This window comes from Symsagittifera roscoffensis, chromosome 7 (genome assembly GCF_963678635.1).
Source record: "Symsagittifera roscoffensis chromosome 7, txSymRosc1.1, whole genome shotgun sequence".
Lineage (NCBI taxonomy): Eukaryota > Metazoa > Xenacoelomorpha > Acoela > Convolutidae > Symsagittifera > Symsagittifera roscoffensis.
The window spans coordinates 43,739,171-43,753,846 of record NC_087068.1 but is presented as its reverse complement, the minus strand read 5'-3'; the positions used below and the strand labels follow the sequence as shown (position 1 = coordinate 43,753,846).

The 14,676-nt window shown below is 33.7% G+C and overlaps 1 protein-coding gene across 3 annotated transcripts in view; it reads right to left on the bottom strand.

Annotated features, from left to right (window-relative positions):
- Positions 1–14,676, bottom strand: part of LOC134851492 (outer dense fiber protein 2-like) — a 75,996-nt gene that overhangs the window by 33,593 nt on the left and 27,727 nt on the right. For all 3 annotated transcript variants that reach the window (XM_063867610.1, XM_063867609.1, XM_063867611.1), the window contains 5 exons: positions 14,117–14,263; positions 11,599–11,715; positions 11,160–11,231; positions 4,537–4,659; positions 4,299–4,421 (listed from right to left, as the gene is read on the bottom strand). In XM_063867610.1, coding sequence (XP_063723680.1) covers positions 4,299–4,421; positions 4,537–4,659; positions 11,160–11,231; positions 11,599–11,715; positions 14,117–14,263 — 582 coding nt within the window. The remainder of the gene's footprint in view (positions 1–4,298; positions 4,422–4,536; positions 4,660–11,159; positions 11,232–11,598; positions 11,716–14,116; positions 14,264–14,676) is intronic.

Here is a 14,676-nt window from a genome sequence, read left to right as displayed (position 1 = left end):
TCGTATCGAATCATTATTAAACCAAAATTAGAACGCGACTGATTCAAGTCAATTTTTACTAGCACTTTTGACTCAACGAAAAAAGGCATCACTCAGAATCACTTTGAAATTCAAAAATCCTTTATTATGAAAATTTTGGTAGACCTATTCCAGTTTAAGAAAACTAAATCAATATGTATTTATTTATTCCGCTGGTTGCTCTCAAAGTTAGTACATACTTTTGAAAATTCCTTTTTCTACGCAATTTATACCCTCAACTTCTTTCCAGAACCTCATTGAATCTAATTTATAAAAATCTATTTACAAAGGCCTTTTTCCACAGGCCTAAAAACACATTGCGCTACAAAATAGTGAACAAAAAAAACAAGTATAAAAAAATTCTGTAAAATTATTTTGGAAAAAAATTACTTCAAAAAATAACTTGACAGTAGTTGAAAAATTACAGCAACAAAAACTTCATATTTGTATAAGATGAAGCTCACAAACAGCCTTTAAAATGGAAATCATTTACTGAGCGGCAAAAAAACTTTGGGTCGAAACCTGTTGAGCCGAAAACAAAACTGTTGTCATAAAAAATTTCATCAAAATTTAAAGTTTTTACGACCCATCCAAACTGAGACACAAAATCCGAAACAGTTTGAATATTTAAAAAAAGCCAAAAAAAAGAAAAAACTCAATATCAGACATGGTAAAGTTACAAATTTGTGAAGTTTCAGTTCTGATAAAAACAATGTAAATTGAAACAAAACCCACGCTTTAAAAAGTTATAAATAGAAACCCTACTAGATAAAAATGGCGTTCAAAAAATGAAAAATGAACCGATAGAAACTAGGACGAAAACCAGGAACCCAAAACAAATGAGAATATTTTTGTAAAAGATAATTACAGCCTGAAACGGGCTTGAACTAATTACTAGCTAACTGATAGGTTTTTTTTGTTTGAATTTTCAAAAATCTCAAGTGAAGATCTGCATAAACAAATGATTAAATTATTACAAAATTTTTTATCCTGAAAAAAAATAGCCAAAGAATACACCTGTATAAACGAAGCCAACGAATAAGTTGAAAAATGAACGCAAGGAAACAACAACATACTGACTTTTTTTCGAAAAATAAAAGTAACTTTCGAAATTCAAAATATATATATATATATATATATATATATATATATATATATATATCCCAAACGCTCTTAAAAACTCAGGAACAACGATAACAATGATTGGAGCTTTTTTGATAAAATCAACCCAAATTGAGACACAGAGGCGCAGCTACGCCTCGCAAACATTAGCGAGAACACAAAAAGGAGCTCTTGAGTTCTAATTAGTAAAAATTCGGCGACGTCTCGGACTCGAACCTACTGCAACCTTGAAATTATGAGTCTCACGCACTTAACGAGTCAGCCACGGAAGCTTAGTCGATAATAAAAACTAGCCACAAACAAAGCCGAGAACATGCTATGAAATTTCCAATGCTACAGATCGTGATTATAGCAAAAAGACACAAAAGTGAACGCTTAATGAACACTTTTATTTGCAAGTTAGGTTAGAAAAAGCGTTCACACTAAACCACTAGCTGCTCACTATCGTAAAACTGGATCAAAAGATTAAATTTATTATTTCGCTGGGAAATCTTAAAATTAAATTCCCTTTTCGAGATTAGAAGTCGATCACGTTTTTTGTGACCTTTACTTTTTTGCTGTTCGATAGTGAAGTTTGCCTTCCTTTGGACGAAGAAAAAACTGAACTGAACATGAAATGAGGCTGAACAATTTTTAAGACTTTTCCTGAACAAAATAATCATAATAATAATAATTTTCACTACGTTCATTACTCTCAATTAATATATAAGCAACTTCATATTGTGCTTGTACGAGGGGATGGAAAACTGGAAAAAGCATACATTTATTTTCAGAGATCGTAACTTTCAAAGCCAAGAACCAGTTGGACAAGTGTCAACGAACGCAAAAAGACTGAACAAAAAATTTCACATTTTTTGTACCGTTTTTCGAAATTTCGAGTATCAAAAAAAAACAGATGGCTTTTTGAAGCTGTTTTGAATTTCAAGAACAATTTGAAATGAAATTTAAAGCTCTTTGAAATTCAGGAACAATTTATGATAGACACTTTGTTTGATAAAATTAACCCACTTTGAAGAAAGTGGATCAAAAATAGTAAAAGACTTGTATTACTCAAAAACATCAAAAGTCAAACGGTCAAAACACATAACTGATTGTGAACAAATCTCGAGAACTGTTCTTGAAAAACAAAACAGAAAAAGTCACGACCAGAATACGCTTCAATAAATTCAGAAACATTTGAATTAGTTTTTTAATTTCCATAATTTGGACGCTCAGGCCTTAAAATTTCTCATTTGATTTACAATAAGCTTAGACAACAGTAAATAAACACAAAATTAATCTATTTACTTTCAGATATTAATCTGATTTCCATGTAGGAGAAATCAAAACAAATCGCACGTATACCAATATCCATCAGATCCATTATTATTCCGGCCCGAGGGATGAGAGAAAACAATAGCCTGATTTCTCCCGATCAGAATCTCAAAGAAAGCCCGTATGTCATCTAATGCGGTATAATATTTTCAAGCATTTAAGTCAGATTTTACAAAAATCAAAAAAGGCATTTTAAAATCATGTGAAACTGGTCTGGAAAATTTACTATTCAGAATTAGACTTTGGGAAAAGCTGATGAAACTAAGTACTCATTACAAGACCCACTATTAACACAGAGGCGGAGCTGGGCTGCAAACTAGTAGAGATCCCATTTTTCACAGTAATCAAGAGGAAACAAAAAACCTTCCAATTTCACAGTAAAATATATGACCTTAAAACTTTTTAAAATTAAAGAAGATTTTGATTGACACTTTTGATAAAATTGACTCACTTCGAGAGAACCGTTTCAATAACTGAAGTTTTTAATCCGTGAAATATCTGAAAAAAAAAACAAATCCTCTTCTGAAACTACAATTCCGTCACGTTTATCGTGAAAAGGCAAACCAAGGAAAATCAAATTGAAACGTGATTAAATTTAAGACGTTTTCTGTAAGAAAAACCATCACGACCAATATAAGAGTCTCTACTGCGTTCATCGACTCTTGAAAATGAACGACTATGATTGAAAGCAAAAAAGAATCCAAAAAATTGGGGAAAAAATTCAAAAAACGTTTTTTTTTTCGAAAAAAAACTTTAAAAATGCAAAGCCCGAAAAATTTCGGAACAAAGGTAGTTGCAAATTTCGAAACTAAACGAGGAGCTTTTAGAAAGGGAAAGCTAGAAAGAAGCCACCTCTTCGAAAAACGAATTTTCTGTGCGAACCAAGCCAACAAAATAGGCAGACAGACGATAGTCTAATTAGCTTAAAATTTTCAGTTTGCAAAAAAAACATGGTCAAAGAGACAAGGAACGCAAGAAAACAGGAAATAAGACTTGTTTTTTGAAGAAAAAACTTCAACTTTTGAATTTCAAAGAAAAATTTTCAATACTCGTATTTTTTATTCCGCCGTGAAATCTGAAAATTAAAATCCATTTTTGAAATTAGAAGTCAATCACGTTTTCCGTGATCCTTGGACTATTGCTATTCGATAGAGGAGTTTGTCTTCCTTTCAACAAGGGAAACAAAGAAGTGAACTTAAAACAAATCAGAAGTCAAACCGCGAAAATCAAAATTGAGCGTAAACAAATTTTGACCAAATTTTGAACAAGTCTTTCCCTAAGAAAAACAAAAAAAGCATCACGACCTCACGAAAAGTTTGAGCCACTTCATCGACCATTAAACAGTTCCAGACTGGAATCGAACTCCTAGGGTTTACCGTCTAAACCATTGGTGGGTGTTACCACTGCGCCAAATGCTCATTGAATTAGAAATCATAATAGAGCACGAAAAACACGTGTAACATTTTCACGTGCTAAGTCTAAGAAAAAAGTGACTTACGGGGGGAAAGACTAGTACCAGGTTGCAACACCCTGCTTAAAGCAACAGTAATAACTTCCATTAACTAAAATGCTGATTTATCTACTTTAAAAGCATACTATATTAAGGGGAATTATAAATCTTTTAGCTAAGATAAAAGTAGTAGGAATATTCCGCTCTACTTGCAGTGGCGAACTTTGGTTTATTGACACTTTAATAGAAATTTTGTAGGCAGTATAAATTTTTTGGCGAAAACGCAAGAAAAAATAATCTAAATCTACAAGATGTGGGTCTGAATTTTTAGTCGGACTTGTTACGGATGTTTATTTTGTATATCCCTGAAAAATAGCACACTGAGCACACTGACCTTGAGTTTTTCGCTCTCTATCTTGGTAAGTTTGAGCATGGTGTCCTTCTCCTGTACACTCTGTCCCAGTTTGTCCACAGAATGTCTGGCACTGGCCTCTATCTGCTCAGCTGTGGCCTCCACCTACAAAACACAACAGTTATTTCCTTTTAGTCGTATTATTGTTCCAACCACTCAACTGTCAGACATAGATCTCTGATCGGAGGACCAAGTGTTCTTTTCTCTAGTAGTTACTCACTTCGCTGAGTCGGCTGAGCAAGTGTGCGTTCTCCGCCTCCAACTGTCCCTTCTCTTTGCTGACCTTGACCAACTTCGTCTTCAGCTGGTCGATGGCCGAGTGCAGCTCCAGCGCCTGCGACTCCTACCACAACACACACACACAAATAAAAAATAACAAAACAAACAAGGGTGGCCGGAAGATAGACTACAGATAGAACTTAGTGAAAAATATCTAACAAAAGTACGACGAAAGAATATCGTACGGCGATAGATAACTATAGTAGGCCGCAAAAAATGCCAAAGCAATTTCGGATAGCAACTCTACATTGTTCAACTAAATGTAGTTTAGAATCTGCAGCAAGAATATGTGGACCAAAGTAATACGAAAACTTTAAGATTTCGTATCCGATCACAGTAGTGGCGGAACTTTTTTTTTTACAAAATGCACACAATTATCATCCAAAGCCCCTCGGAGTCTCGTTTTTCAAATAAAACTTGAAAATGATAACTTTTAAGATAAAATTTGATTTTGATTTCGTCTAAGATCGTTGAAATTCGTCTAACGTTAAACCCTATCCATCAGAACAATTTCTTTTTCATTGATTAAAACTGTCGTTTTAAAAGAAAATTTTTATCGAAAAAAACCTTATCGCGCATATATTTACAACAGAACTAATCACAACAATACGATAAAAGAATCTCAGATTAGAAAGGCAGACAGATTTGAGAGATCGATTTAACCCAATATCACAGTCGATGTGCAGTCAGTCAGTGATGTCCAATTTAACCATTTATTATTTCATAGTTTCTCCACGCATATTATAATTTACAGGCAGTCCCTGATTGTTTTGGCGATACTTTCGGTTAATAAAACCATCAAAAACGCCTTAAGAAAAACAATCAGAATTTTTATAATCAGTTTCTCAGTGTTCAATCAAAATTGTTGAAATCAATTTGGCTCAAAAAAAACTATTCTGCTTTCTGGCTAAAAGCCTTTTCAACATTTCCAATTGGACATCACTACCACTGTAAGGAGGTTGACCTTGACCTTGAGAGAGACTTGACCTTGGATGCTAACTGCGAGGCGACTGAATGGACAGTATGGCCTGTATGTTCCACTTGTTCCCTCTGTGAGTTCAACTGCTTCAGCATTATGCTGTGCTGTTTAGCCGCCTCTTTCTATTTTCACCGTCAGAAACCATTAAAAACTTCATTCGTCACTTTGCAAAAAAAAACACTAAATTAGGGACACAGAGCCGAAACTTGTCATCTTTTTTAAATCAAGTCAAACTTTGACTTCTCCAACCCAATACTTGCAATTTGAGCACTCATGTGTGCGTAGAAGATTACAGATTGAACAAACTCCTCCAAAGCTTACGACAGAAAAGATATGGAAGGATAAATGAAAAAATTACGATATTTCTTTCATTTAAATTTTTTTTTACACAACTCAACATAGACACAGAACAATAGGCTCTTGACAAAGACACGCTCGGGTAAAACTTACAAATGAACATTAAGAAATAACCATATTAAAAACAAGTCTAAAAAACTCATACCAAAGATTATTACTAAAGAAAAAATTTAGTGAAAAACAAAGGCCACATTTCAACGGCGATTACAACAAGGATAGCCAGTTGCCGCATAATCAGCACAATTGTTCCCACATACTCTTTAAAAAATACATTTTTTTTAAATTAGCGTAGTTTTTCATGCAAGGTGTGATAAAAGGATCAGATGAAAGCCTAGAACTTACGCATAATCGACAGTCACAGTAAAACAGCCTAATTTGGCAACAGGTTTTGGCAAAAAATGAAGGAAAAACAAACCAAAAATTTTCAAAATATTTATAAATTTCTTTCATTTTTTGCAGACTTTTTTTGAATTTTGAAAGATTTAATGCCGAAGACGGCACCAAAAAACTTCGATCTTATAACAAGCCTGCTCGCTCGTTTTACTCGCTCGAAATTGTATTGAAATTCAAAAATTTCAAACAGGCTTTCCTGAACACTGGTACAAAGTTTTTAAACATTGTTCGAATCAGGACCGAAGGGGTTTTAATATGATATAACACTCAAACTGAAAAATTGAGCAAACTACTTTTGGTTGAAAAACAAAAATAAAGCCAACTGACAGTTGGAAAAGAGTAATGAATGCAGGGAATAGAAAAAACATATATTTTTTTGTTTAAACAAAACTTCAACTTTCGAATTTCAAAGAAAAAAATATATACATTTAAGCTCTTTGAATTTCAAGAGAAATTTTATATTTTGGCGCTTTTTTATAAAATTAACCCAACTTCCAAAAACTGGATCAAAAGAAAAAATTTTAAATCCGCTGGGAAATCTGACACAGGCGAAGCCGTTTTTGCAAGAAAACGGCTAAAAGCAGCTCTATAAAGTTCAATAACAAAAATTGGAAGTGATCCTCGAATTAGCAAAAATTCGTCTACCTCTGAGATTCGAACCTGCGACCTAGCGATTGAGGGTCTCACACACTAACCACTAACCCACGAAATCTTAATAGGTACCATTAACCACTCAAAAATAAAAGCAGAGACTCATAAATAAAGCAGAGAAAACGCGAGAAAAGCTTAATAGGTACCATTAACCACTCATAAATTAACCAAGCAGATACACAAATAAAGCACATAACAGATGCTACATTGAAATTTCCAAATAAGTGACATTATTAATGAACACTTATATTTGGGAGTTAGGTTAGATGAAGAAATTGCGTAATAACACACTAAGCTGATCGCAAGTGTAAATATTTAAGTCCATTTTTGAAATTGGAAGTCGATCAAATTTTTTGTGACCTTCACACTTTTGCTGTTCGATATTGAAGTTTCTTTTAACAAATAAAATCAACTCAACTTGAAAAAAAAAATCAAAGCGCAAAAAATCTCAATTCACGGAAAACAATTTTCTCACATGCGATACAACACAAACAAAACATTAGAAGTCGAAAAATGTTGAAAAAAGGTTGATATAGAAAAATTAGAAAAAAAATGTTCTTATGTTTTGATAAACCATAACTAGGGACCCAGTTAAAAATAAAGAAGGTACATGTTTTATCTTTTTTCAGTAGTTGTACTGATGCAGGATAAACTGGGTAAATTAGGATAAACTGGGTAAATTCAAAAACTGGACTTCGCTCAAACCTTAGAACAGTAAAATACTTTGAAGAGGTAACATTTTCCAGAAAAAAAATTAAAGAGTCACCTATTCAGCGCAAAACAATCTCGTAACCAGTTGTTTCGATTGTATCCTTCATCTCAGATTAGATCGGATAGTTTTTGAGAAATGTCAAAAAGTATCTACAAAAAAGGTCGAAAGATTTTAAAAATTTGGCTTTCCAAAATCCATAGTTTTTTTCAGCAAACGGTAGGTCGTGGCCGCTTAAGCCGAGAAAAATCTTACAACTCGGTTGTTTGTGAACAGGTAACCTGAGAAATGGCAGGGTTGTTTTCAAGAAGTCAAAGTTTCCAGAAAACTGTGAAAGCTTCAAAAGTCCAAAAAAATTTTTTTATTATAATGGTAGGCTTTTAACAAGCTGTTGTTTTGATTAAATCCTTGATATCTCAATTGGCACGCTAGTTATTGCGAAACCTTAAGAAAAAAATAACAAAAAACGGTCAACAAATCAAAAAATTGACTTTTCCGCGAATCATAGCTTTTTTTTGAATTAAGAACTTTGGCATAGTCGCTTAAGCAGGAGATATTCACGTAACATTTAACTTCGATTGAACCGAAAAACTCAGCTGTGGTGGGGTATCTTTTTTAAAAGAAAAGTCGTTTAAAAAAAGGTAAAAACTTGACTTTTCCGAGGGCCATTACAATTTGTGTAAAAAAATTTGCGCGTAGTCGAGTATGCAAAGAAGCTTCCCACAACATGTTCCTGCGATTGAACCCAAAACTCGGATTTTGGAGGGTTATTTTTGACTACGGTACTACAACTGTCCCGGACGTTTGGTTCTTAGCGAATGCATTGCACCCAAAACATGCAGGGAAAAGGTACTCAAGAATACAGTGGAGGGATGCACAGCAATAAATACGAGATGAATCGCCTCTTGTGATACTCTAGAGCGTCAATTCGAAGAGTCTCCGGGATGCAAGATTAAAAATTTCCTGAGAACACTAAAAAACAGATGTCATGAAAATCGACTTGGCTGACCTTGCGATTAAATTTATGTCCCATGTTTGGAGTCCAGCTCGCGTGGAATTAGTTCTTTCGTTAATGGAATTCACACACACCGATCTCCGAAACCGATAGGGAATCGAAAAAGTGTCAAAGCTTGCCTTGTTTGAGAGCATTAAATGACTCAAAAAAACTTTGAAAACTTTGATTTTCTACACATTTAAAAAATATTTTAAACGTTTAAAAAGTTTTTAATCAATTTAAAACACTTTCGAGGCCACCCTGAACTGGTTTTTTCGCATCAAGTTAATTAAAACAGCAATACTTGACTATGAATAGGTTTGTCTTTGACTGAACCTAATTTGAATGAATTCGCGTCTGTAGATAGATTTTTGTCGATTGAAAACTGAATTAGCACTGAAAGATGCTAGTAGATAACTGAATCAAAATTTCAGTTTACAATTTTTGGGCTTTTTATTAGAATTGCCAGTAAATGCGTTTAATTAGTCTGAAAGGCGCACTTCAAGTGTCCAATTCAGTTAGGGAAGACTTTCATTATCAAATAAGGTAGATGGCATAGTTTGTTTATACATGGAGGCGAAGCGGAGTTGCATTACTTACCTTGCAACGCGAGCATAGCATTGCAAGCAAGGGAACAGAAACCGAAACAACCAATTCGATAAAATTGTTGAAAAAGAAATGTTTTGGAATAAAAGACAGATTCAATTCCAGAAAACAATTTCAATTCCAAAAAATTTTATACAGAAGCGAAGCTTCTCAAACAACATCGAGAACACGACAAAAAGCAGCTCTATAAGTGCAATAAACATTAGAAATCAGCCTCGAATTAGTAAAAATGACACTAAGTCTAGGATTCGATCTGCGACATAATACAACCTAGAGATTATGAGTCTCACGCGCTAATCACTCAGCCACGCACGCTTAATACATCACAGACACTAGCCACAAATAAAGCAGAGAGCAGCAGCTATAAAACTTCCAATGCTTGATCGTGATTATAGCAAAAGTGCCACCAAATAAGTGAACACTTTTATTTGCGAGTTAGCTTAGAAAAAAAAGAGGCTTTGTGCTAATACACTAGCTGCTCGCTAGTGTAAATAAGTTTCAGCCAACAATAAGTAGGTGGACGACAGTTGAGCTTAAAAGAGAAAAAAAGCCTTAAGAAACTGTCGTCAATAAAAAAACTTTGAATTTTTGTACCACAACCGACATGAAGAAAATGAACATAACCAATTTTTGCGTTTCAAACGACACAAAAAAGTAACTAAGCCGCCACAAAAAAGTGACACAAAATACTAAGCCTATTAAACCAAAACCATGAAGGCCGAATGACACTTTCAAGTAATAAAAAAACATGAAGGAAAAATATGCAAAATTTTAAATAACAGATATGAAAAAAAACTGGCAATAACAAGATAAAATCGTGATGTGTCCGAAAAAACATAAGCAGACAAGCATTAGCCCGACAATGCAAATTTCCCCAGAAAAATAATCAGTTTCATATATAATGAAAAAGAAATAAGGTACGAACGCCAGACCTTAGAATGCTCTCGCAAGCTAATTTTTTTTGAAGAACCTCCTGAAGTCATTCAATATACCTACAAGCATATAGATATTGAATATTCTTAATTGAAACTGATGCTGAGCAACTCTTCGACAAACCGACATTTCAAGGCTTTAAGAACAAACTATAAGGAGTTTAAGAACAAGTTAAATCCAAAATAACTCTTATTTGCAAAATCGAATAATAAAAAAAAATTTCTCCCAAACTTCAAAGCTATTGATTCAGCAGTTTTCACGCCAAATTTAAACGGAAATTGCCAAAACCACAATTATACGGATAAAAAGCCGTTGAAACAAACCGAATTTCTTTATCCAAAAAAAAATAGCTGAATAATGACAAACCTATTGAAACTAATTCACCGTCTCAAAAATTCATGTAAAACGTAGCCAACAGACAGTTGGAAAAAAATCAATAAATGCAAATAAAACCTGAAAAAAACTGACATAAATTTCACCTTTTGAAATGTAAAAAAATAGATGGATTTGAACTGTTTGAATTACTAGAGCAATTTATGATTGACGTTTTTTTGTATAAATTTAACCCAATTTGAGAAAACTGGACTATTCGGGAACTTTTATATTTCGGTGGGAAATCGGATAATTAAAACTCATTTTCGAAATTGGAAGTCGATTACCAATTTCGTGACCTTTTTCACTTTTGCTGTTCGATAAGAAATTTGATGGCCTTGTAACAAAAGAAGTGAACTGAACTGAGAAACAATCAAACGTCAAACTGCGAAAAAGCAAACTTGAGCCTAAACAAATTTTAAGACTTTTCCTCAAAAAAACATTCATAACGACCAATACAAAAGTCTGAACATCGTTCATCGACTTTTAATCAGGTCTTGATTTCAACTCAAAATATAGTCTTTGCCTAGATAATTCAAAAACTTAAAAATTATGGAAACTAAGCCGTACCTTGGTTGACTTGACTAGCGTGTGTAGATGGTCGATCTCGAATCGGTCTTGCTCTATTTTACTCTCCAAAGCCTAGAAGAAAAATAACAGGCTTCAGTTGATCATACACAAACTTAAGATTTTTTAGAAGAATTCGAAAACAAATGATCTTTGTACAGAGAACAACAAATGGCGTTACTGTGGGGCACATAAAATTATTTTTGTTCTCACTTTTTTCTAGGTTGCTCACCCAACAACTACATTACTGAGAGCCCTTGGTAACGGGTATGGAAAAAATATGCTATTATCTAGTACTTCAATCATTCCAAAAACAAACTCAAATATAAAAAAAAAACATTTTTTTCACTAAATCCATAATAGCGTTACATCAGATGATATGCACGCAATATTTATCAAAAAACTGGTTTCCAAAAAGCTTAATTTAGTATGATTGACTTACTCTAATCTGGACAGCCATTCTGTTGCAGTCTGCTTCCTTTTGTCTCAACTGTTTCTGAAGATGACCTTTTGTCTGCTCCAGTGACTTCTGATGTGTGAACAAAGTGTCTGCCTCAGTCTGAAACGGTGTAGCATAACCTTGAAAATCAATCGAAACTGTTTAGTTTAAAATTAGAGCACGATACGAACATGTATACAATGGAAAACGAAATCGATACAGTAATGAACACATAACATCTAACCTAGGCAAGCCTAGCCTATATTACCTGTTCAAGCGGCTTGAAAACAGAAAATTTAGTGTACTGTCTAGAACTTGACGAATTACAATGTCTTAATTTTGTTACACAGAGGCGAAGCTGCGCATCGCAAACACAAGCAAGGAAAATTCAAAAAAAGCTATAAACAGGCAAAACAAAGCAAAGGAAAAGATTTAAAACACACCTTGAAGAAAAATGTGGAGATTAGGAGTATCACATTCTCACATCTACTCCGCGACCACTTGTAATTTTACGAACACTAGCCACAAATAAAACATCTACAGTTTCTATCAAATTGGCTATGTTATGCAGCAAAAATTCGGCCAAAAAAAACTATTATAGTGTTCCGGATTTCAAAATCCGGCCTGCTGATAAGGAGTCTCACGACCTCGCATCTACGCCACGGTTGCTTGGAAAAAAAACTAAAGGCCCCGCTAATGCTGGATCTATATGTTCTAATGTTTGAATCATTGTAGTGATACGGAAATGCGTAATTTTCAAAAAATGAATTTTACGCTAAACCCTAAGGTTTCGCTGCTTAAGTAGGGTATAAGACGCTTATTTAAAGGAGAAAGCTACTACTCACTCTTTAAATTGAAGTCTTGATCTCTGGAAGATGCGGCTGGGTATTTTTTGAGAAAAAGTGAAGACTCCAGAAATCGATCAAAAATTGGCTTTTCCTAAATCCATTAACTTTTTTCTACTGAAGCATAGGAAAAGCCTCCACACCTTATTTTAGATTGAAGATTTCAGCACCCTGATTTTTTAGATTGAACCCTTAATATCTGATTTAGCTAGTAGTTTTCGAGAATAAAGACAAAATTTCTCAAAAAACAACGGTAAAAAATTTTTAAAAAAAATAATTTTAACCGCATTTATGAAAAATAGGGTAAAACAGATTACGCATGGGCAATCTAAGCACTATGTTAATTTTGATTAAATATCAACCTCAGAATCAGCATGTTAGTTTCCGGAAAGAAAGAATAACTTTCCAAAAAACGGGCAAAAATCAAAAATGGGATAATTTCTAAGGCCATATTTTTTCGAAACGCAGGGCATAGCCAGGTAAGATTTGCATAACTACATTTTTTTTGTTTAAACCTTTAATCTCCGATTTAGCACAGTAGTTTTTGAGAAAAATCAAAAAGTTTTGAAAAATAATCAAAGATGTCAAAAAATGGGCTTGTTTGAGGTCATTTTTTTTCTGCCATTTATAGGGAGTAGCCGCTTGAGAAAAAAAGATACCGATAACTTGTTCTTTTGATTGAAACCTTTATCTCAGATTGTGCATTAAATATTCGAGAAAATGAAAAATTCTAAGCAATAGGCCAAAAATCTCCCAAGCTTTCGAAGACCGTAGAACGTGAGGTAAAATGAAAATAGACTAGCAGCCAGTTTTTCCATCGAAACCATTTTTTTAATGGAATGTGTTTTTGAGAAAAATTGAAATTTCAGCGAAAAGTGCTAACATTTTCCAAAGCGTCACAAGAAAACGAAAACATCAAATCGCATACATTTTCATAATGGACTTGTTTTTTCAAACAGGACCTGAAACTAGCCAAAAATAAAGCAGCAAAAAATGCCATTAAATTGTTTCGCTTAAATAAGCTTAAATATGATTAAAACGAAATATTCCAAAAGTGCCACCAAATGAGCACTTTTATTTGCCATTTCGCTAAGAAAAAAAACGTATTGATACACTACACTTCGCTTGTGTAAATACACTAAAGCAACTAAAATTAAACATAAAAACTAAACATTCGAGTCAACTGGATCGATAGGGTTTTTCACGTCATTTGCACTTCTGTTAATATATAGCAAAAGTTGACATCCATTTATCAAATGAATTGGATAGCGAATTTTAAAAAAGCGATCTTCCTGGAAAAAATCACATAACTTAAATAAATGAAAACTCACTTACCCATTTACACATAACTATACATGATAAATCAGGTCTTTCTGTGTAGTTAGTTTACAAAAGCTTTGAAATTTGCTCAAATAGGTTTTTTGTAGTTGTAGCAAATTCAGCTATTCATTGGAAGGGTGAACTTAAGCTCAAACAATTCATCGCTCAACTAAAGCTACTTTGTCCCTTAACTTGTGTGCAATGACGCTGCTTTTCGTCGGGTGATATATGACACAAAATTTGAAAAACCACTTTTTCCAAACTCGTTTTCTTGGCTCTCAATTAGTTTCTTACGCTAAGGTTCTGTGAAAAACGTCGTAAAACACCGAATAGGTATCTTTAACATTTTGTGGTACCTTGGCGTTCTCGTATTGTCCCCTGAGAGCGGCGACCACCGCGTCCTTGTCACTCAGTTCCTCCCTGAGAAGATTCAGTTTGGAGTCACTCTTACCCAGTCTCTCTAAGAGAAGGTCCCGCTGCTCACCCAACTTCTCAGCCTCCATCTACAACATAAACATAGCCAATAGACAGTTGGAAAAGAGGAATGAACGCAAAAAGAGTCAAGTAAACAAAGAATACTGACTTGTTTTTTGAAAATATTTACTTTCGAAATTTCAAGCAAGAATATATGCCTTTTCAGATCTTTAAATTTCACGAACAAAAACTCATGGCTGGTTCTTGTTTTATTAAAATTAACCCAATTTGAGAAAACTGTCAATAAGTAAAAATTAAAATTCGTTAGGAAATCTGATAATTAATTAGAAGTCGATCACTTTTTTCGAGAACTTAACACTTTTGCTGTTCGATAGTGGAGTTTTTTCCTTTTAACAAAAGAGATGAAGTGAACTTAAAAATAAATCAAAGTCAAAACGCGAAAAAAAAAATTGAACCTGAACATATTTTAAGACAATTCCTG